Source organism: Polypterus senegalus, chromosome 3, assembly GCF_016835505.1.
Source record: "Polypterus senegalus isolate Bchr_013 chromosome 3, ASM1683550v1, whole genome shotgun sequence".
Taxonomy (NCBI): Eukaryota; Metazoa; Chordata; class Cladistia; order Polypteriformes; family Polypteridae; genus Polypterus; species Polypterus senegalus.
In genome coordinates, this window is record NC_053156.1 from 207552441 (window position 1) to 207576798 (window position 24358).

Sequence of the window (24358 nt, forward strand, 5' to 3'; positions counted from 1 at the left end):
TTGTTCTATTGTATTACATCCCCTCCATTACGTAAATATCACTGATTCAAAAGTCCATCTTGCTTTATTCCTTTCTGTCTTGTTTGCCTGGATTCAGAACAGTGCACTGAAAAATGCTAAAATAAAAATGTGCTAGTTAGTGAGCTGTATTAACTCTAGTGACCCTGGAAATTGAAATGGCATCTCAAAACAACCAGCTAATAATGTGGCCAAGGTCAATGAATCTTCTCCCACTTCAAAAATCAAAATGTCAGAATGCTGCCAAGTTCACAATGAAACTAACTACTCGGCTTCTTGATAATGTGCCTTCATTTTTAAGTAGAGAACTCATTTTCTTTCTGTGTTTCATCGTGAAATAGAAAAAGAAGCAAGGAATGTCAAGAAGTAATTGCAAGCTAGCACTACTTTGAATTATTTCATTGGATCATTTTAAAATGAACATCTTTTTGTACTTCAAAATTTAAAAAAAATGCTTACAAAAATGCAGCTTTCATGGGCAAAATGCAAGATGTATTGTCTCTAAGGAATTTTTCATTTGTTATTCAAAATTTTCTCTTGGGAAAATTAGTATTGGTTTCAGATGGACATGTTTAAATAATTTAAAACAGTTACAAAAAAATATACCAGTCCCCAAGTGACAATGACTTGTGATATCTTTACAGTGCAGTTTTAAGTGTACTTACATGTATATTATCAAGCAAGCTGTAGGTGTTCTTAATTGCTATTATTTTGTAAAATATTGTGTGTGGCCTCAAGCAGTCTATTTTTCATTTTCTTAAACTGTACAAAATGTAAAATAATAGTTGTTGTGGTATGGAGAGTATATCATAGGGAGGGATAGGTTGAGTTGTACCACTGGATCACTGTGTGACCCACAGTACGACATTTAACCTGTTGTGCTCTAGTGGCACAGATGTCTAAGCTGCTTTGGGACATGTACAATATGAAGCAAACTATATAAAGGATGTGTTTGCTAATATATGTTTAACATCATATTTAAAGAATATTGTCAGTTAATTTTTAAATTGGATTAAATTTACACAAAGACATATGCAATTTTCCTGTATCTCTTTATGTTTGAAAATGCAAAAGGTATTTCGTAGGGTTTTTGTTTTTATATATGTTTTAAACTAGTCACATTGTAAGAAATGATTCAAGGATGGTGTTGTCTTCATTTCAGAGAGCAGTCTCCTACAGTACCTGTCTCATTTTTCATCTTTGCAATTTAGGCTTGAGGTGTTCATTTTCACTTACTTTGTATTGATAAATGAGAGAAAGGGCTAGTAGATGAGGAGAAATAGGAAGTTATGCATAACATTATACCTAGGTGGCAAAAAGTAAGAATAAATACAATTAGCGATAAAGTGCATGTTATTGTAGTAACAATGAGTCTTAGCCATTCTTGTACAAACAATATAGAAAGATACGTCAGTGAGGCAAAGAACCATAATTTAGAAGCAATAAAGGTCTGGGTGTTCTAAAAAACATAATGCAGAATTATAGTAGAGACTATCTATCTATCTATCTATCTATCTATCTATCTATCTATCTATCTATCTATCTATCTATCTATCTATCTATCTATCGTGACACTAGAGGGCGCTGTTGCTCCTCTAACCTAACAGACAAACATCCAGGACACCAGGTAAAAGCACAAAAAGGTGTTTTAATTTGTCCCTTTTCTGTAATAGTGCCTCTAAGAACCCAATCACTATACACAGACAAGTAGTAATAATAATTACAATAATAAGTACACAATTCTCTCTCTATAAGTCTCTCCTCCACACCTCCCAGCAAGCTCTGTCATCTGCCTCCCAGCTCTGGCTTGCTTGCTGGGTTCACAGCAGTCCTTTATATAGTCCTTGACCTGGAAGTGCTTCCGTTTTCCTCCCACGAGACTTGCCAGCACTTCCAGGTCAAATGGATGGCTTGAGTTTTCCTCAGGCCGGAAGTACTTTGGGGCTTCTGTTCCTGTGACTTGGGAGGACTTCTAGACTATACGTGAAGCAAAAATCCCCCTGTCTCCTTGTAGCGTCTCCTGGCAGCACCCACAGTACCCAGCAGGGCTGTGGAGCTGAACTCCATATCCCATGGTGCCCTGCAGGAATCTGGGGCACTGCTATGCTGCAGGGAAATCGCCATCTAGCGATTGGCAGTGTCCCAAAGTAGCTGCCTTCCCCTATCCTTCCATTCTCTGGGCGTGCTGGCTGTCCATCACACTATCTATCTATCTATCTATCTATCTATCTATCTATCTATCTATCTATCTATCTATCTATCTATCTATCTATCTATCTGTCTGTCTGTCTGTTTCCTATAGCCTCTAACACTGTTTACTGTCAACATTAAAGTGTTTTGAAACTATCAACACATTGACTAACACAACTTCTTATTTTCCAGTTTTAAATGTTCAATACATTTTCAGCGTAAGATAAAGGTATGATAGTATATTTTAACTGAAAACAAGAAGTGTTCCTTCACACAGTTGCTTAATTTTGTTTTCATACATGCAAAAAGAATAAAACATGACTATACTATATATAAAAAGAGAGAGATAGAATTTGCCCATAATCGAAGGATGCCTACAGCAACTATAAAATATATGTTGTCAGAGGAAAAGTTTAAATACCTTGGGTATTGGGAGTCATAGAAGTTGTACTATTAAGGCAACATCTAAGTTTACTGGTGTTTTATTCCCCTCCTGGAGTCTATTCAGTAGTTTTGTATAAAGGTGAGAACATACAACTTGAGTGTATAAGCTAACACTTACATTGATATGTTGATCACTCACAAAGTTAAGGAACACTTGCTTCTGAGAAATGGATGGAGCTAAGCTAATACTTTATTAGTGTACTAATAGTGCATTATTTTATGTGTATTTTTGATGGTTTTCTAGTACAGAGAATTTATATATAGATATTTCTAACCATTTACATATTTTGACAATGCTTAATTTTGTTTTTGTTCATTTTATTTTTTTTATGTGACACATGAGATATGTTACTTGACTGAAATCATTATGCTCATTACTTCACAAGCAGTGATGTAATAAATATGCTGCTAGTCCTGTTATTTTGGATCCCTTTGTTTGAAAAATCAAACAAAACTTTAGCATAGTAATATTCTGTGCAAGTGCTGGGTTTTGGTTTCAGTTTTCATTTTTAAATTTGTTTTTATGCTCTTGACATTTCCAGTTTCCCCTTGTTTCTTGTTCACTTGTTTGTCTTGCTATTCTGGGTTACACCCAGTCTGTTCTGCACTATGTTGTGAGTCCTGTGTTTCCATCTCCTGGTTATTTACTCACTTCTCATAATAATACCTGGAGATGAATGGCTAATTGCAATTAGATTTAGAAGTTGTTGTAAGAATAGTTCAAATAGTTACTTGTGATGTTTTTAGGAGGTTCACCATTCAGCTCTTCATGATGGAATTCTCAGTGAGTAAAGACCAATGTAATGTAAGGATATTTATTGTTTCTGCCTGAATGATTCAATTGGGTTAGATTAGGACCATGTGTGGTTAATAAAATTATTTGCTGAGAAAATGATTATGTGGCTTCTGTAACCCTAACAATTCTAGGTAGGTTTATGAAAATGTAGCAGTGATGAACATAAAACTTTGAGAAATGTGAGCGAAGAAAAGATCTAAGACCTTAATGTAAATAAAATATGACAACAGGGAACTTATTGTTCAATAAAGATAAAGTCACAGGAACCAAATTGTTTTTTTAATGTATATTTTATGCATTTCTTTCTATATTACAAAACTACTTCAAAAATGTATTTTATAGTGTCTGGTATTTTCATAGCTTTAAAGCATCTTCTACATGCCTGTTGTGTTTTATGTCTATGAGTGTGTAACAGGTATTTTCTGATCCATCATTTTTAAATTTCTTTCCACATCCTTTATTCCTAGATAAGATTCACTTTTGCATTCCTTAAATATCAAACTTACTGAATTTTTAATAGGAAAAAGCTCATCACTTCTCCTAACTGGGCTCTATTTCCTCTTCCTCTTGATATTGTCAGAAGTAGGGTCTTCAAACTAGGATCCTAAAAGCTTCAAACATTTTGAAAATATATTTAATCTTTTGTTACTAGTAGTGCAATTGTGCTTATTTGGGGCAGGAGTTTTAAAACCATAAGCTGCATTAGAAGAACTGGGGCATGAGAGACATCACATCACAGCATCACAGTTGAACAGGATGTTTTTATTAAAGATTGAACCAGACATCGTTTTTTTCATAGGCCAAAGGCAATGAAATAGCACTGTGTGTAACATGTGTGATAATAGTCATGAATGTTTGCCTCTGCTTTGAAGTCAATTATACACGTTTGTCAGTTAAAAGAGCTTCCTTTATGTTTAAACTAACTTCTACTTATTAGCTTAACATAATATGCATGTTAAAATGTCATTTTTAGATTTGATGTTCAAGTGTGTGAATCAGACAGATGCATGTTTGTAAGAAGGGTCAAAGAAGATTTTAACAGAATCAAAAGCAAAAATACTTGGTTTCTAGCCCAAAGTAGCTAATTAATAGAAGGCATTTAAACCTCAATATAGGAATATTTCTCGCTCAGCCCTAGTTGTGTGTCTGGGAATGCTCCGCATTATTGCTTTCTGATGGCATCCAATGGTTTTGTTATATCTATCACGACCAATTCACCTCTGCAAATGTGAATTCTCTAATTAGCATTGCACAGTATGTCTTCATAAGATGTAACATTGTACTAAATTACTTTTCTTTTGCTCTTTATAATGCAGAAAAACAATCTGTTTGACAAAATAGTGTAGCGTTTACTTCAGGACATCCATCCATCTTGAGCACCCGTACTATCCCAGTCAGAACCACATTTTGTTTTTAACGTAATCAATTTTAAAAGAGATAGCGGAAAATTATAGCTTTTAATTTCCCCTTTAACTGTAAAATCTGGTCATCATAAGGATTTGTTTACTCAGCTGGCCAAGTAAAGCAATAAAATTACTGCAGGACACTGGCTCTTTGTTTCAATGTGGAATCAATGTCAGAGGCAGACTGCCATTGTCCTTCATACTGTGTATGTAATGCTGCATCCCCTGAAGAAGCTAAATTGACAGTACAGACAGCATTTTAAGTGTGGAAAGGGACTTGGGGCTGATATTTAAATTTGAAGAATGAGTCTTTAATCATTGTGATAGCTAATGTTTATCCAGTGCCTAAAGTACCATCTAGTGATTAAAAAATGAATAGATCTTAATATCCCATATCACAGTGTCACAGCTGAAGGCAGTGTTTTATTCAGCATGTTACAGCTGTGTGAGTGCTTTTACTGGTGAATGGGAGCACTGAAAAAAGCCACATCCTCACCTAAGCATTCTTCAAAGAGAAACGGGTGGAGCATGTCAACTAAGATCTCATTTTGGACAGTTTTTCTGGAACATATAAGTTATATTAAAATGCATTTTCTTGGATCAGTATGGCTTTTTATCACATTGTAGTGCAGAAGCTTACTGTATCCTTGTGTAAACTACGCCATGCTACTCTAAATTTTAGAAATAAAATTATTTGTAAACATTTACTTTGTAAACTCACATCTGGCACTTATTGGCTTCCCACTGCCTCATTATCTATTAATCGTTTTTATTAGAATTGCAAATTTGTTATGTGCAGAAGGCATATACAGTAGACAGTCAGGGGGCAATCAGCCATCATTACTGTGCTCTCATGAGCTTACAAAGTGGTGAGTAGCAAAGCCAGCAAAGTGCAGATGGCAATACCTCTGTTATAGTACTGTATATAAAGAACCTATAACCTCTCATTATCCAGCTAATAAAGCCATTTCACACATTGCAGTGTGATGCACCTGATCAGCAATGATAAGTAGGTATTCAGTGGTATTCAAAACTCAATGTGTGCCATGAATGCACACCCTACAGCACAAGTTGAGTTTTTCACACTTCAGTATGACTTCTTAATGTATTTATTAGGATTTCTTCCATTCATTCACAAAGAGAATTCTTTATTTTCAAAATAGAAGCAAATTTCCCCCGACTTCTTCTAGTTACCTACAAATAAAAAAATCAGGGGAAAAAAGTGCTCCATTAGTATTAAAATCCATTCCCCAAAATGTCTAATAGGTGTGCTTACTTTGACACTGCAGTCTTTGGTCCTTTTTTGCAAAATTGCTCAAACTCTTGGTTATGCTGGTTATGTTCCACTGGTGAGCAGCCATTTTCAAGTTTTGCCACATATTCAAAGTTAGGCAGGGCTAAATTAAGGATGGTGTAGATCCCTGGGCTAGAAAAATTTTTGAAGCCCTATCTAAACAGAATACTAGGAATCTACAACAACTTGAAAGTCTCACATAGAGTAAAGTACTGTAAAAACTATGTACACAGCTTTAAAATTAAAAGCAAAAATCTAATGAATAGAAACAGAATAAGGGCTTACTCACTGAAACAGACACCGACTTATATGCCAGTTCAAAAATTCGACCCTTCATTTTTTTTTTTTTTTACACCTTCTTGCTTCTTCCAATCTCGCACCATTACTCAGACACATCAAATTTTTTTGCAGCAGTGCAGTTACCAATTTCTTTCGCCACAACAACTTTTAATTTAAAACCAACTTCATGTTTTCTTCTGATCGAACGCTCCATCATAGATAAGGGATGCTGTTATGATAAAGGTGTATAAGGTGTATATACAAAAAACACAAAACAGTGGAAACGTCACTTTGGAATAGTTTGGGTATTATCGTGTGGTCACGTAGGCACAGTACATAGAAAAAAAGGCAGTGTGCTTCGTGGGGACTCTCTCAGGTGACCGTTAGCATATCATAATTTCTTGGACCAATAGCGTTAGTTTTCTGCATTTGGCATATACGACTGACATTATAAAACACCACAAATTATACAGTAAAATCAAGCCCCAACTTATCTGCGGGAGAACTTATCCACGAGTATATATGGTATTAAAAATACCTACAAAAGCAGAAATATCAAATACTGCATAGACCATTCCGTATATTAACAGAGACAAATGCTTGCTTTTCAAAATTGAACCTTTCTGGATTTCTTTGCAGCAAAAGCCTCAGATCAGATCACCAAAATCCTTTTTTTTTCTGAACCAGATCACTCTCAATTGACATCAGATTCAAATGATTCAGTCATTCCTGTCCCCTTGTGGATTTTGAATCTATTTGTCACTAGCCTGAGCTTGGAGAAAGATCACTCATGACTTGCATTTGTGACAGATAATCTCAGGTAAAGTCTGAAAGCAATGTCTGCATTTGGGAAGATGTCCTTGTTTTTTTCATTTTTTTTTTTCTGTAAGAAATGGTAATGGCTCTGGAGTTGATGAAATGCCATCAGTGGTTAGGGTGAGGGTAGGGGATATCAGCCCGAAGGCCATATCAAAAATGCATGGGTACACATATTCCAATTATACATTTTTTTTATTTTACAAGTCCCACCCATCCTACCAATTGTACAACAATAATATTAAAAATCTATCTATCAGTTCTAGGGTAGGGGATTATAGCCTGAAGGCCAATGCATGGGTACACTTGCTCTACCTATAATTCAATTATTTTAAGGAAAACACCCATTCTGTTAATTATTTATTAAGCCTAAGAATCCTTTAAATCTGTCCTAATCATATCCAACTAGAGTCATCACCTTGCCCCAAACAACAAAATAAGTAGACAGAACAATAACCACCAAAAAAAATTAACATGGCCATATACTGTATAAACAACTAGAAAAAAGCATCTCTCTCTGTGTCTCCTGAGTGCCTATCACTACTTACAGTCTGTAAAGCAAGGAATCAGTGTAATTGTTATTAACAGCAGTCTTTATTTTTTAATAGCTTTTTCTGGATGGATTTTCAATAAGTATGCATCCAAACAGAAGTTCTGAACTTCAATGAATCTGTGCATCTTTATGTTGGAATCAAACAAACCTTTGCATTGTTCATATTAGATGTTATTATATGTTGCTTTCTTTTACTTTTGGGGTAGAGAGTGTTTCCAAATGGAGTAAGTAAAATACATTTAGAATTATTTGAATAATGAGAAATATTCAGTTTCCTATGCAGTGAGAGAGAGAGAGAGAGAGAGAGAGAAAGGTTAGGTGCATGATACAGTACCTGCTATCATTTTATGCCTTTGTCAGTCAGTATGACAGGCAAGCGTATTGTCCTTTGAGGTAATTGAAAAAAATAATTATGGTTCAGGCATTTCGGAGATAGACCTGTTATAGAGAAATGAGTGGCAGGAAAAACAAAGAAAACAAACACAGGGTAAGAAAGAATTCTATGAGATTTATTAGAAAATAAGCAGCCCTGAGTAGCTGAGTAGTTAGGGATTCCAGCTGAAACCCATATCTGGCCTTAAGAGTTCAATAAATAAGAAGTTAAACATCTACACCTGAGGTAGCCAGTTTCAGTCCCTAAGGACTACAGTGCCTGCTAATTTAAATTCCATTTCCAAACTCTTACTTTAAGTAAATAGTACGATACCTTCTGCTCAGTTTTGAAATACTACAAATAACAACACAGATGATTTAAAGAAACCCCTGTGATTTGCCCTGGGCTTTCCCTTTAAACAATAAAAGATGATTGCATGTGGCCGTTCTCAGAGCCTCTTCTCATCATTCCACTTCAGCTGCTGATTACTGTAACAGTCATAAGTAAGTAAAAAAAAAACTGGACTTACGCCTACAACCCCATTATTATTTTAGCAACTTAATGAGAAGCAGTTTTGTAAATTAACATTTTCACAATGTTTGACGTGTGCAAGTCAGGTAGTAGGAAGGGTTTTGTTTGAAATTATTAAAAAAAACAACACTTTTTTTCTTTTTTTAAATTTTATTCTTATGACCAGAAGCCAAATAATTCACAGCTCATATTTAGGCATGTGATGTTGCCCCTACAGCACTCAGATACCACTGACTGAGCCTTTGACATTGAGTCTTATAAAAGCGAGGTCGAAACAGCTTTGAGTAATGGTTAAAAGTTGTAAGACAACCATTTTTTGGCACAGGCAAAGTGCAATACAGAAAACGAACATAATATTTATTATATATAATAAATATTGTGTGTGTAGAATATTATGTAAACATCATAACCTAAAAAGACATCAGTACTAAGAAAAATCTGAATATTCAAGGATTCATTTTACACTATAGTACAATAAGTTAAATTAAGAATCAGGGGAGCAAACCCAGTGAGAGCCATTGCTAAATAACAAAGCTGCCTGTAAGCTAAAGCACTTTCTCACAAAAGAACAGCTCATATCACGATGCCAATAAGGTTGTATTTTTTTATTAAGTTATTCTAATCATGGCCATCATATGTTGTTCAACAGTTATTTTCCAAGTTTACTGAGGTTAGCCAGTTTTCCCCAAAATCTTTTCCCTCCACTCTCTGTGGTCCCTAACATCCTTTTAGGTGAGATCCAGTATTTTCATATTATTTTTACCTTCACCGGTGTCTATTTTAATCACCCTTTTGATCTTATCTCTTCCACCTCTATCTTGGTGGACCTATTCACCAAGACACCCTCTGCTTTTCACTCCACACACCTAAACCACTTTATTCTGTTTCTCCTGAGCACAACACTCATCACCTCCACACCAAGTCTTTCTCTTCCGTCAGTATTCATTTTTCTCTCCCTCTGTGACTCTCCATCCATCTAATTATTCTAGTGTTCTTTCCAGCTTTACTTCATCTTCCACTTTCATCAGCCACATCCCAACCCCATAGAGATAGGATATTATTCCACATGCAGCTTTCACACACTTCAGTGATAGGAAGACTTATTCAGAATTCAAAATGAGGGACAGCACCCACATGCTATTATACACACCTTTGCTTTAAACATGTCACCAAAGTGGCAGAACCACCCTACATTCTCCAAAACACCTTGATTCCTGCTGTCTAGATTTGCAGGAGAGAGAGGTTAGGAGCAGGCGCTGATACAGCGCATTGTTGTACCCACCACATGACAAACCAACTCAGGATCCCAGATTAGGACCCAAGTGCAGCCATGTAACACTAGTGACACCTCACTAGTTCAGATGGAGTGGAACAGTGTGAGGTTTTTTATGGTGACTGGAGTTCCAATTCTGCCACCAACCCCCAGGTATTTCCCTGCAGGTTAGAGAGCCTAAATGCAGGGCTGGATACAGATTAACGTCATGCCCAGGACGAAGTAATTGCATGTTAAGGGCCCAACAAAGTAGAGTCACTTTTGGAGTAATGGGATTCGAACTGGCAACCTTCCGATTGCCAAGACAAATCCCTAGCCTCAGAGCCACCACTCCACCTACGTAGATTTACACTTATGACATTATTCTGCACCCTCTCACAAACTTTCTGCAAATAATAGTTACACTTGCTGCCTGTAGACTAACTTTCTCTCAGTTACTTTTTTGCACCCATTTTTCACGGTCAAAGCAAAAGTGTTGAATTTCTCAAACCACATTTAATACACACTCACATGGTCATGTACTCACCTCCTTCACGCCTCCTGCCTATTCACCTTCATTCATCACCCTAGCCTTTCTAGCATTAACCTTGAGGCTTTTCACATTCCAACTAGATTTTTATTTATCCTTCAGTTCCTCCTGATTTTTTTTGCCATCAATGGTTCCTATACCTTACACAATTCCCTTGTCACTGCCTCCTTCACTATCATGAAAATCAATGGACTTGAAATGGATCCCTGGTGCAGTCGCACCTTCACCTCAAAATTTTGATTACCCTCATCTGCTGTCTTGACTACTGTTGTTGCTTTCTCACACATTGGCAGCACCACAAACACTAACCATTCATTTACAACCTAACTGTCTCAATGGTCATCTTACTACCTCATGTGGCATCCCGTTAAACACCTTCTGCAGGTCTAGAAATTGCATGATGCAGCTTCATTCCTTTTGCCTGATGCTTTTGCTGCCCTATACTTGATAATCTGATGATAGAATATGGTCATCATCACTCTTGTGTGTCATAAAAGGCAATTAAAGGAGGTTGATATCAAGAATGGCATCTGACCTAAAATATTTCTGTTTTAATTCTCCCTTGGTGATTAGATTAACCTTACAGTGTGTTGTCATAGAAATGTGTTAATAAATGAAAAGAGTGAATATGATAGTAAGGTATAGATTTAGAAGTCCTTTTTGCACATTGTGACTAATAGAAAATGGTGCTTGAGTATTATTCACCAAAAACAGAAGGGCCATAAAAATGAGCACCAATAGATGTATTCAGAATATTCTTTAGTGGCATATACAGACTAAATGTAAAATATGTCATTATCTAGTGTAAATGTGTATTATAAAGTACTTCAACTTTTGTTAATATCGCTACAGCATTTTTAGCCCTCCATAGAGAATTCAATTAAACAGTGCCATGCAACGATATTTGTGAGTTAGGGTTAAGTTACCAGATTCAATCTGAAGATTCATTTTTTGCAGTGAAATTTATTAGTATTACGCAAGGCTGCATTTCTTTGAACGAAATCTTTTCTATAAGAGTCTTTTAATCTGTATACATTTTTTTGGCTGTAGGTGAAAACACCAACATTGCATAATATACGATTTTTGCCATTGTAATTTGTGAAAAGGAATTTATTGTAATACTACAGAAAGTATAGGCATAATTTTTTTTAAGTTTGCAAAGTGGTCAAAACTGATTTGGCTTGCTGACCTTTTTTCCAAATGTGATATGGTCATGCATAATTATCTAAATCGTTAAATATGCAGTAAATGCTACTCTGTAAAAGTAGCTACATGTTAAACCTAAAGGCTAATAAGTTGTGGTTAAAAATAACTGCCTAAATTACTTAGCTTAAAAAGAAAAAATAGGAGTGTTGCAAGGGATGTCAATCCATGTCATTTCTCTTTATGTTGTTGGCATTTCTTATCATCTTTACCATTAATTTCATAAGCATATATCTATATATAATTCACTAAGGGCACGCAAGGCAGTGAGCGCAAGCAAGACAGAGCCCCACCCACCAACTCTAAGACCATGGGATACGCTTGACAGAGCCCCGCCCACCAACTCTAACCCTCCTACCACGTCATCGGATACACACGACAGAGCCACGCACGCTAACTGTAACCGTCCTCCCGAGTCCAGCGTTGCTCTCGAGGCATGCAACAACTCATAAAACACAGCCTCAGTCGCTTTCGTCTGTGCAAAAGTCCACATGCACCTCTGAGTCACATTGACTTTACACCACATGCAAGACACAGAGCCACGATCGCCAACTCACAGAGCCCCGCCCGCAAACTCTTAACTAAGGGCAAGCAAGACAGAGAGCGCACGCAAGACAGAGCGCCACGGCCACCAACTCGCAGAGCCCCGCCCACCAACTCTAAGACCATGGGATACGCACTCATTTAGTGTATAAATGGATATAGATAATTGAATGTAAACGATTCGCCAAAATCTGTTGTATGTAAACGATACTGTTTAAAACGTTGTTTTTTCATCAGAAAACCCGGTTTCCACATCTACCTGTATTAGTTTAAATGGCACTTTTACCACTCGCAATAGGGCAGACGCGCTGACTTACCATGTCGACTGGGCAACACAGTGAATGCGGCGTCTATCTATATATGTCTATATTTTCCGTAGCCTGCTACAGGAGGATACTCTCTCGACCATTGGCATTGATTTCGCTCCTTGCTATTTTCGTTATACTGTGACGGTGGTTTCCTAAGCCTTTGTTATACTGAATTCCTTTCTCACCGTTTTCTGTTCCTATTCTTACACCGCCATAAGGGCTTTGGCTAGTAATTAATAAAACATAAAAGCATGCTTACATTTGCTTTTCCTGTTCAAGAGTTATAAAGTAGGTGCCAGGCAGGAACTAACTCTAGACTGCAATTAGTATGTCATTCCAGAGGACGGCACACTGATGTACAAATCCACAGTCACTCCCACCATATCAATGTAAAGTTGCCAATTAAGCTGGCATGTAATCTGGGGAGGAGAGGTGAACTGCACACAAACAGTGACCACTTGGATATTACTTGGATCTGTTATAAACAGTTATCCACTGCTACACATGCCTACCAGACCTTCCACACTAACTTATCAGATGGTGCTCCAATTAAATCTTTGGGAGTTAACCCCCACCTACGCTTCTTTCATAACACATTGTACATTTTACAGGCTTGGTTACAAAGGGAGAGAAGATGGCTATAGGCTATGCTTTTCAGATACAGAAAAGTTAAAAGTATAATGAAATAATAGATTTTTGTAGGTTGATTTCAAAATTACCATATATTTAATGTTACTGGTACATTTGTAGATGAATTGGAGATTAATTATTTCTTCTTTATATTGATCAATAGAAAAAAGGTAAAGTGATAACACATTTTGTGTTGAATATCTACAGGAATAGGATTCAGAGAATTTTAAAAGAAAAGCCCAGAAAGATGATGGCTATTCTGTGCAGGAATTATTTACTATATTATAAAAAATATATGTTTTGTTCTTATGTGAATAATTACAGGCTGCCTCTAATGCTAGGATGGGTATGGTGAACAGAACACTTTTTTTGCCATCTGCTCATTATTGAAAATCCTAACCTACTATAATCACTTTGCTCAAACCTGTGCATTAAATATCTTGATCGTTGCTGAGAGCAAGTTATTAATCACAATTATCTTTACAGAAAGCATGCTCTAGCAGAGGTGGCTGTTACATTTAAGGGAGCAGATGGGCATTATCCTGCTATAGTTTGCTAAGTCCGTTGCTTCTTCTGCCAAATCTTCATTAAAGGTCTACGTTGCAATATAATTTGACTTGAGTAATGGCAGCTTCAACCTATCTGAAGTTAAACAGTTTGGAGAATTCCTTCAATCTAAAGTCACCAGCCTGTAGTCAAATATATTCACTCTTTATACTGTATATTTTCTGTAAGCTGTCTGTACAGCTTTTAGTTAAAAAAAAAACTTTTCCTTGCAGAGCAAAGTAAATGTGATGGATTCGAATTCTAAGGATGGCTATCTGTAAGAGTAGTTGTGCTGATTTATAAAGTCAGTGTTTTACTAGTTTGGTCTTCCTTCAATTTCAGTTTATGCAGCATATATGGCAACCTGTATAGTAAAACAATATTACAAAGCACTTTCTGGGATAATTAATATGGTAAAACAGTAATAAATATATGGAAGGATTGGGGAGAGAGCTTTTTCCGAACACTCTCTTCCCCGGACTGATAGAGGACACACAACCCCACCCCCTTGGGTTACAGCAGTGCCACAGGTTTGGAGCATGGAAGCTTAACCAGGGTGGTGCCTTGCCAGGCCCTGTGTGGCAGCACTTCTGCCACACCAGGTAGTGCTGGCGAAAGAAAATCGTTGGATACCTGGAGTCCTTCTGGGTGTCCTATAAAAGGGGGCCAACTGCCAATATTCAATGGCCAGAGTCTGGAGGAGAAAGGGCCTATGTGGAGGACTGGAGGCAGAAGGACTGTGCAAGCATTATTGCCCATTTTTGTATATTGTAAGGAAGAATACACATGTGTATTGTGTGTTGAACCTGTGTCCTGCCTGTCTGTGTTGGGTTGGGGCAGCTGTACGCTATACAGTATATACAGTTGTGCTTATAAGTTTACATACCCTGGCAGAATTTGCAAGATGTGTACCATATGACCAATTAGGCATAAAAACATTTCATTTTCTTTTAATGGAATCCAAGTTAAACTATAAGGCATCACAGAACAGTATAACCATTAAACAAATCATAGTAATAAGGAAAATAATGACATGGTCCCTGCTCACAAGTTTGCATACCCTTAGTACTTAACTCCTGTTTATTGATCCCTTTAGCATCAATGTTGGCATGCAGTATTTTGTGATAGTTGTGTTTGAGGCAATTGATTTTCTCAGCTTGTAGAGCTGTCCATTCTGCTTAGCAAAAAGCCTCCAGGTCCCATACATTTTTGGATTGTCTTACATAAACTGCACGTTTGAGATCTCCCCAAAATGGCTCAATGAAATTGAGGTCAGGAGACTGTAATTACCACTCCAGCACCTTTACGATTTTTCTGCTGTAGCTACAGAAGGGTCAACTTGGCCCTTTGTTTTTGATCATTGTAATGTTGGAAGATCCATGTGTATTCCATGCACAGCTTGTGGATGAATGCAAGATGTCCTCCAATATTTATCTTGCCATCAATTTTTACTACGTTACCTGTGCCGATGTAGCTCAAACACCCCCAAAACATCAGAGATCCACTTCATGCTTCACAGTATGGATGGTGTTTTTTACATCATTGGCCTTGGATTTATTATAAGTAGTGTTTAAACTCTGATAAAAAAGTACAGTATAAAGTTAGTGGTTCTGTTGTTACCAAGCCATGGGGTCAGGTAGATCAACTGAGATTTCTGCCACAACTACCAGGATTATTTGTTGAGCTACTAAGAAAAACCCACAAGCCACTTCAGCTGAAATATAGGCATCTCTTAAAACAAGTGGTATTACTCTTTTAAGATGTACAATAAAATAAGGAGGTACTTGAACAAAAATCGGCTGCTGTGTTGAGTTGCAAGAAAAAAAGCCTTTACTGTGCCAAGACCACATAACGGCCAACTTATAATATGCCAGACAGCATCTAGACAAGCCTCAAAACTTCTGGAACAAAGTCCTTTGGAGTAATGAGACCAAAATGGAACTTTACCATCTTAAACATAAACGCTATGTTTGTAAAGGATTTAACAAGACCCACTGTAGGGAGTTTGCTGTTTCTCACTGTGTCTGCATGACCTTTTCTCTGGGCATTTAATTTTTTTATCTTTCATTCTCCTTGAAGTGTGGATTAGGGGAACTGTTCATTCCAAATTGACCCTCGGTGACTATGGTAGTGTATCAGGATGGGCCCTAAGATGGACTGTAGTTCAGGTCATTGCTCCAGGATAGTTTCTGCCCCTTGACTGAGTTAAGCAGATTAGAGAATGTTTTGTTGTTTTCTTTTTCTCACTGACAGTAGTGACAGTTTATTGGGTTATAGTTAAAGAGACAGATCAGTGTGGTATGCAGTATCTTATTAACATCCTTCAGTATAAAACAGTTACTAATTAAAAGTAATGTCATTTAACAAATTAATGAATGAGTGCTTTGAATATGTGTGAGAAGATAAAAAGATTAAATTTATGTCCACTGAGTACAATAATTCAATGAACAGCAAAGTCATGCTGATGTTACAAATAAAGCACATAATGCACTTGAATTCTAAGATGTTAACAACAACACTGATTTCACAGCAGCACAGCACAAGCTAGTTCGGTTGGTAAACCAAGGGATTAGGAGGCCACTCACTGCAATGTTTTTCATATTTAACAAGAGGCCTTCTGCTCAGTGGATATAGTGGCCTTTTTATAAAGTGAAAAAGATAAACCGTTCAGTGGTGTACATGAAAATAATTTTGCAATACAATAAAAAGATATGATTATACAAATGAACTATGCCTATAGTAATATATCTATATAAATATTTACTGGGTGATTTATATACAATCATACACTGGATAATTAGAATATAGCAAGCACAGGTTTTTTCCAATTTATTCCCTATAAGGGTTTTTTGGGGAATTTTTCCTTGTCTTCTTAGAAAGTCAAGGCTTGGGTTGGCTGTCAAAAGTCAGGGCCTGTTAAAGCCTACTGCGTCACTACTTGTGTGATTTTAGGCTATACAAAAATAAATTGTATTGTATCAGCATCTCTACTTCTCCCTTTTATTTTTATAAGTTTCAAAAGCCATATTTTTGGTTGCTTTGTTACTTGGACACCACTCTGCCAATTGTTGGTGTTATTTCCCTGAACAAATTATATAGCACCGCAGATAGAAAGATGCCCTGACTTCCGTATAGTTGTGATTTCAAAATTCTGTGCTGCTGAGCTTGAATACAAGGCTAGAGACAGTGGACAGTAGGCACTATATTTGACTGTGTCTAAAGTAAATTTTCATATGTGCATGAAAGAATCTGAAGTTTTAGTTCTTTCATTTACAAATTTAAAGTGATTCTACATAGTAATGTACTTAACATAGCTGACTTTACTAAATAAATAAAACTACTTGAAATTAGCAGTTAACATCTACTCAGTCCTTATTGGTATTTTGGCCATACTTTGCACTTTACTGTTTAACCATTTAAATGCAAACCATTGTTTTGGATTCCGCTACAAGAATAAACAATAATGCCAATATTAAAAAAAAAAAAAAAACTGCATAAAATCATTCATTTCCTCATTATTCTAATTAAAGTACAGATTTTTGCTTTAAAAATTCCACATTGCAACGTTTTTCTTAATTCCCTCAATGAAGACCAAACCTCACTTTGGCTTTCTTGATCATCCTGACTCAGTTGGGTACATTTTGATGGACAGAGTATTAGGAGAATGGTGTTTCAGTATTTTAAAATGACACCATTTTCTTATTTCTATATTTCAGATTTGTTTTATTGTAAAAATGTTTTTGAATCTTGCAACCATTGGTGTTGTAATTTGGACACACTATATAATTTCTTTGCCAACTACATATATTCTGTAGCCTTCAATATTGGATATGTATGCTATGGATATTAATTAGAAAGCAGAGAAAAAGAATACTGTCTTTGTGCAGCTTTAAAACAGTAAAATTAGACATACTACTTGTAGATATTTACTTTTTTTTTTTTCTAGATGTTCTTGACATATGCACTGACACTTTATAATGTTTGGTAGCATTTCCTAGCATCTATGGAAATAGCAATAACATTCAAAGTTCATTTTTAAGAAAACAAAATTACCAAATTTTGCAACTTATGTATTATATGTATACGGCATAACTAATTGTCCAGTTGCAAAAATTCTGAAACAGAAATGACTGATCTTTATTTTGAGAAGTATACATGAAAAACATGAATATTGATGACAAAGTTATAGCCAGCTAAATCAAAGTAGCAGAAAACTGGCAAAAAACGAGGTTGTGTTTAAAGGGTTAAAAAATGATTGTCAATACATAAAAAGTTGTATGAATGATTTTTATTTTGTTTGTACACAATAAATGGTATTAATCACTTACTGTGATAACTTTTTTTTCCATTTATTGTTAAGCAGTCCTTTTAAATGAGTTTCTCCAGTTGTTACTACCTCCTGATATGACCCACTCTCTATGTTTTACTGTTATTGTTGATATTAGTGTTTCTGTTATGACTGAAAGTGAATGGTGATTTTTTATTGCTGGCACTCTTTAAACGTTTCACAGAAATGAAAATGTACTCATCTATTCCTGTTCAGAAGTATTGCATTTCTTTTTTAAGCGTCTTAGAAAGCTCAGCTTTAGGGCAGCTTGATATGCTGCTTCACTTGTAATAATGACCCGTCTAAGATGAGCAGGGTCTGGGTGCTGCATTTTCCTATGCTTATGTATATGTATAAACTACATCTGATTTCCTACAGTAATTAAAAAGGGATTTGTTATTTGTATTGCTAATAACAGAAAAAAGCAACAAAGTGAGACTTGTGAATGGTTTTAGGCAGTTTTCTGGTAAATGAAATACACTATGTAAATCTGAGGCTATTCCAGCATCACCCCCAACAAATCCATTAGGCCTCAATTATAGTAAATGTTTTATTTTTTACTTTTTTTCATTTTTATGTATTAGCTGCTGAAAGCTTTAGAAAACCTTCCACCATTAGAGATACCACATAAAATACTGAAAATGTTTTTGCTTTTTTTAACTAAGCGTTTAGACCTAAAGTTGTACCTCAGATTTCTTTAATAATTCTCTACCATACAGTAGGTTTGCCTGTTTTGGCAGTGCAGGAAATTTTTGATGAAGAGATACTTGAGATAAAAAGGGGGGAAAAGCATTTCATAATTTCATAAAGCAGCATTAAGTAACTTTAAAAGAACATTCGAGCCAAAGTGCGTTAAACACTGCTTAATTATTTTCTCGAGTGCTGTGTCTTAGACAAAAAGAGGTTGTCAAATATTGTTATCATGGTCCTTTAGAGTAGGGTGTTGACCTTTTAAGCCTCTTATGTGATGGTTAATGCAGAAGTCTGTCTAGCAAAGCTTGCAAAAGTGAATTATCTTCCTCTGATCCCACTGAGTTTTGCAATTAAAGCTAACATTATGATGGTAGGAGGAAACTCCACACAAGAGTTTGAAAACACCTCACAAGAAGCTACCAGCTGGTGCACGGTGGCAATGTTAACTACTGTAGGCCCCATCATTCTGTAAAGGCTGAGAAATAAAATGAGGCAAACTCATAGTTGCAGGGAGTTGGAGTGTATCCTGGCAGTAAGAGAATTAAATAATGCCAGATAGCCGTTTGTGTCAAGAAATAACCCACTGATAGGAACAGGCAGTTGAGGATCCCGGAATACAGATGATGTCGCACAAAAACCTGTTTTTCAGAGAAGATACTGTCGTTCATTTTATAACAAAGGCATAGAAAACAACCGTCGCAATATAACGAAAATAGCAAGGAGCAAAACCAATGCCAATGGTCGAGAGAGTACCTTCCTGTAGCAGGCTATGGAAAATACTCCCAGGCGCAGACATGGCCGAAGTGAAAGGTCACGCGGTCAGGCTAGATATCGGGCGGTGAAGTGACACGAATGGGGTCATAAGAGAGGAGCGGGGAATGCAGTAGTCCAAAGGAGGAATAGGACTTGAGAAAAGCGGCGTGGGGGTGTATGGGAGGCCGCAAGCAGCATGGGGTAGGGTTTGGAAGAGGACGAATAGGAATCGAGAAATGCCATGTGGGCTGTGTGTGGGCGGGACGGGTTTGAAGAGGAAGCAGGACGAACCAGAAGAGAAATATATGTAAGAGATAAATGAACATCACAATGAAAGGAACCTGCACATATAGGCATATTAACAGCAACAAGTACATTACAAAGTGCACAATTGGACCAATATTATATTAGTCTCCCTTGACAATAAAAGGAATGCTTTGTTAAGCAGCATGAATGTTTTTTCTCATGTTCTTGTTGAACAGTGATAAAGTGGTATAAAATCATGTTTATTTGTGCACTTTCCTCCTCATAATATTTTTAATTATCTCTTTTATTTGGAAAAGACAAACTAATGAAAAGAAATGAACGGATGTTCCACAGGTGTTTCTCCCCTCATATTTATTGTGTTTAATATATTCTTAATTTTTTCTTTCCCAGTTGTTACATTTGCTGTTTATTCATAAGAAGTTCTAAGAGCAATTCTCTTCTGTTGCATTCTGCAAAGTTAACACTGTGATTGCTGTTTTATCTTGCAGAAACCAAGCCAGCCTGCATCTTTAACGGCGTGGAATATTACGATGGGGACATGTTCCGCATGGACAGTTGTCGATTCTGCCGATGCCAAGGGGGGGTCTCCATCTGCTTCACAGCTCAGTGTGGTGTACTACACTGTGAAAGATATTATGTGCCGGATGGGGAGTGCTGCCCAGTCTGTGAAGGTAATATCTTACTTCATTATTAGTACATACTTCAAGAGCATTCAGAAATATGGCAATTTTGTGCTTCTTTTTTCTTTCTTTAATGACAAGCATGTGCAAAACATTGTTTCTTGAGAATAGTTTGCTGTACCAAGAAATATAGCACTGCAATCTGTGAGCTTCTTGCCTTTTAGTAAAAAGCTTTCTTCTTCCAGCACCTCTGACAGCATAATGTAGGAGAAATGCCTGTACTTATGCAAGTCACATTTCATGCTCATGCATCTGTAATAATACCAGGACTTTTCATTTTGAGTTTAGGTCCTCAAGGAAAGTAGAATTCAGGTCGTATTGACCTTTTTTTTATTTATTATTGTTTTTTTTTTGTTTGTTTTTTTGTGAGTATATTGTAGCCTTGTATGAGTACAGTATATGTAATAAAAGTTGTTTTCTTTTTGCCATCCAAACTAATATAACATTATTTGTCTATTCATTTACTCAACATTGTTGCACTGTCTGCTAAACTATATTATAATAATATATTATTGTAACCACTAGACAGCTATAAATTACAGAACTTTAAGGGCTTATCTATTGAAAGATTCATTGGTTTGTTTATCACAAATGGGGTTTCCATTGTGTAGGATTGGTTGTGTTTGCACAGTTGCAAAGAAGTGCTTTGTTATAAGGTTTTAATTACTACAGTTGATTTCCCTTTAAAGCAAGGGAAATAAGATGGTGACACTGAAAGAAAACATAATCAAGAAGGGTTGGGGATCCATGTATTGTGTATTGGATAAAAATTGGGGAACAATGTAAACTGCAGAGCATTAGATTTTAATCAAAGACTGTTGGAAGTTTGTTTACTTTATTTTCGTCTTTAAAATGAAGCCTGTTCCTCCTAACTATCTAAAGTGATCCGACATATTATGGCCTGGGCCACTGGGAGCTTTATCGTCTATATACTATGCTAGCAAAGTTTCTATTCATATGAGATACTCTGCCCCTTCCTATAATCCTTTCACTGTTTTCCCCAAAGACTGGTCTTATTGTCACATTTGTGAATTTTTTTTTTTATTCTTTATTTTGCCTGATACAATTTCTCATATTAAGACTTTGTTATTTTTTGCATACCCCTTCAGGTCAGAGAGCAGGGTCAGCCATTGTACAGCGCCCCTGGAGCAATTGAAGGGTAAGGGTCTTGCTCAAGGGCCCAAAAGAATAGGATCTCTTTTGGCAGTGATTCAAACCGGCAACCTCCAGGATACCAGCTCAGTGCCACCACTCCGCCCCAATTAAATAAATACATCCCACATTTCATAACTACATAGTTGTTGACACTTGTATGAGTATCAATTAAAACAATTTAGGAGTTAACACAAGATAATAATAGGATATTACACCTCTATAATAAGGGTCTGCCAGTGTTTGTATATATATATATATACAGTAATCCCTCGCTATATCGCGCTTCGACTTTCGCGGCTTCACTCTATCGCGGATTTAAATGCAAGCACATCTAAATATATATCACAGATTTTTTGCTGGTTCGCCGCTTTCTGCAGACAATGGGTCTTTTAATTTAGGTTACATGCTTCCTCAGTTTGATTGCCCAGTTGATTTCATACAAGGGACGCTATTGGCGGATGGCTTAGAAGCTACCCAATCAGAGCATGTATTACATATTAACTAAAACTCCTCAATGCTATAAGATATGCTTCCCGCGTGGCGCTTGTTTTGTTTGCTTCTCTCTGTCTCTCTTACTCTCTCTGCCTGATGGAGGGGGTGTGAGCAGAGGGGGCTGTTTACACAGGGGCTGTTTGCACAGAGGACACGGACGCTCCTCTACAAAATGCCGCTTTATCGCGGTGCTTCTGTATACTTAAATGCACGTATTGATTTTTGATTGTTTGCTTTTCTTAGCGAGCGCTCTCTCTGACATTATCTGCTCTTCACGGTGCTCCTTTGAAGATAAGATATGTTTACATAAAATATAATAAACTGTCCAAAAGGGGAGTAGAGGATTAAAATTTCTGCTGCACAAATTGAATATAAGGAAGAAGTAAGGAAGACCATGGGAATTGTCCAGTAAGCTTTATTTTCTCTTAAAGGTGATCAAAAGACATAATAAAAGTCGTAACAAAAGACTTACAGTAAATAAGTCATTCTATTTAAACTGATTGCATGAGCATAGTCATTTTTCTAGGACTATCTCAGCAGAAGTTAAGTCCACAAATAGGCTACAAACAAAGTGTTGCATGGCTCTCACTTTACTATATAACATGAGAGAAACTGGGTATTGAATATGAATGGTGAGGATTAAATAAATAAAAGGGCTAGACCTGTTTATTTTTATAGTTTACAAGAGGTCAATACTGTGCATAATTACAAGGATCATACAGTTAGGTCCACAAATATTTGGACAGGGACAACTTTTTTCAAATTTTGGTTCTGTACATTACCACAATGAATTTTAAATGAAACAACTCAGATGCAGTTGAAGTGCAGACTTTCAGCTTTAATTCAGTGGGGTGAACAAAACAATTGCATAAAAATATGAGGCAACTAAAGCATTTTTTTAACACCATCCCTTCATTTCAGGCGCTCAAAAGTAATTGGACAATTGACTCAAAGGCTATTTCATGGGCAAGTGTGAGCAAGTCCATCGTTATGTCATTATCAATTAAACAGATAAAAGGCCTGGAGTTGATTTAAGGTGTGGCGCTTGCATTAAGAAGATTTTGCTGTGAACAGACAGCATGCGGTCAAAGGAGCTCTCCATGCAGGTGAAAGAAGGCATCCTTAAGCTGCAAAAACAGAAAAAACCCATCCGAGAAATTAATACAATATTATGAGTAGCAAAATGTACAGTTTGGTACATCCTGAGAAAGAAAGCAAGAACTGGTAAACTCAGCAACGCAAAAAGACCTGGACGTCCACAGAAGACAAAAGTGGTGGATGATCGCAGAATCATTTCCATGGTGAAGAGAAACTTCTTCACAACAGCCAACCAAGTGAACAGCACTCTCCAGGGAGTAGGCGTATCAATATTCAAGTCTACCATAAAGAGAAGACTGCATGAAAGTAAATACAGAGGGTGCACTGCAAGGTGCAAGCCACTCATAAGCCTCAAGAATAGAAAGGCTAGATTGGACTTTGCTAAAGAACGTCTAAAAATGCCAGCACGGTTCTGGAACAACATTCTTTGGACAGATGAAACCAAGATCAACCTCTACCAGAATGATGGCAAGAAAAAAGTATGGAGAAGGTGTGGAACAGCTCATTATCCAAAGCATACCACATCATCTGTAAAACACGGTGGAGGCAGTGTGATGGCTTGGGCGTGCATGGCTGCCAGTGGCACTGGGACACTAGTGTTTATTGATGATGTGACACAGGACAGAAGCAGCCGAATGAATTCTGTGGTGTTCAAAGACATACTTTTTGCTCAAATCCAGCTAAATGCAGTCAAATTGATTGGGCGGCGTTTCATAGTACAGATGGACAATGACCCAAAACATACAGCCAAAGCAAACCAGGAGTTTATTAAAAGCAAAGAAGTGGAAAATTCTTGAATGGCCAAGTCAGTCACCTGATCTTAACCCAATTCAGCATGCATTTCACTTGTTGAAGACTAAACTTCAGACAGAAAGGCCCACAAACAAACAGCAACTGAAAGCCGCTGCAGTAAAGGCCTGGCAGAGCATTAAAAAGGAGGAAACCCAGCATCTGGTGATGTCCATGAGTTCAAGACTTCAGGCTGTCATTGCCAGCAAAGGGTTTTCAACCAAGTATTAGAAATGAACATTTTATTTCCAGTTATTTAATTTGTCCAATTACTTTTGAGCCCCTGAAATAAAGGGATTGTGTTAAAAAAATACTTTAGTTCCCTCACATTTTTATGCAATGTTTTTATTCAACCCACTGAATTAAAGCTGAAAG

The 24358-nt window shown here is 36.7% G+C and overlaps 1 protein-coding gene across 2 annotated transcripts in view; it reads left to right on the plus strand.

The window, feature by feature from the left end:
• crim1 (cysteine rich transmembrane BMP regulator 1 (chordin-like)) overlaps positions 1–24358 on the plus strand; it is an 852254-nt gene that overhangs the window by 477083 nt on the left and 350813 nt on the right. For both annotated transcript variants that reach the window (XM_039748389.1, XM_039748388.1), the window contains exon 6: positions 20258–20440. In XM_039748389.1, the coding sequence (XP_039604323.1) occupies positions 20258–20440 (183 nt within the window). The remainder of the gene's footprint in view (positions 1–20257; positions 20441–24358) is intronic.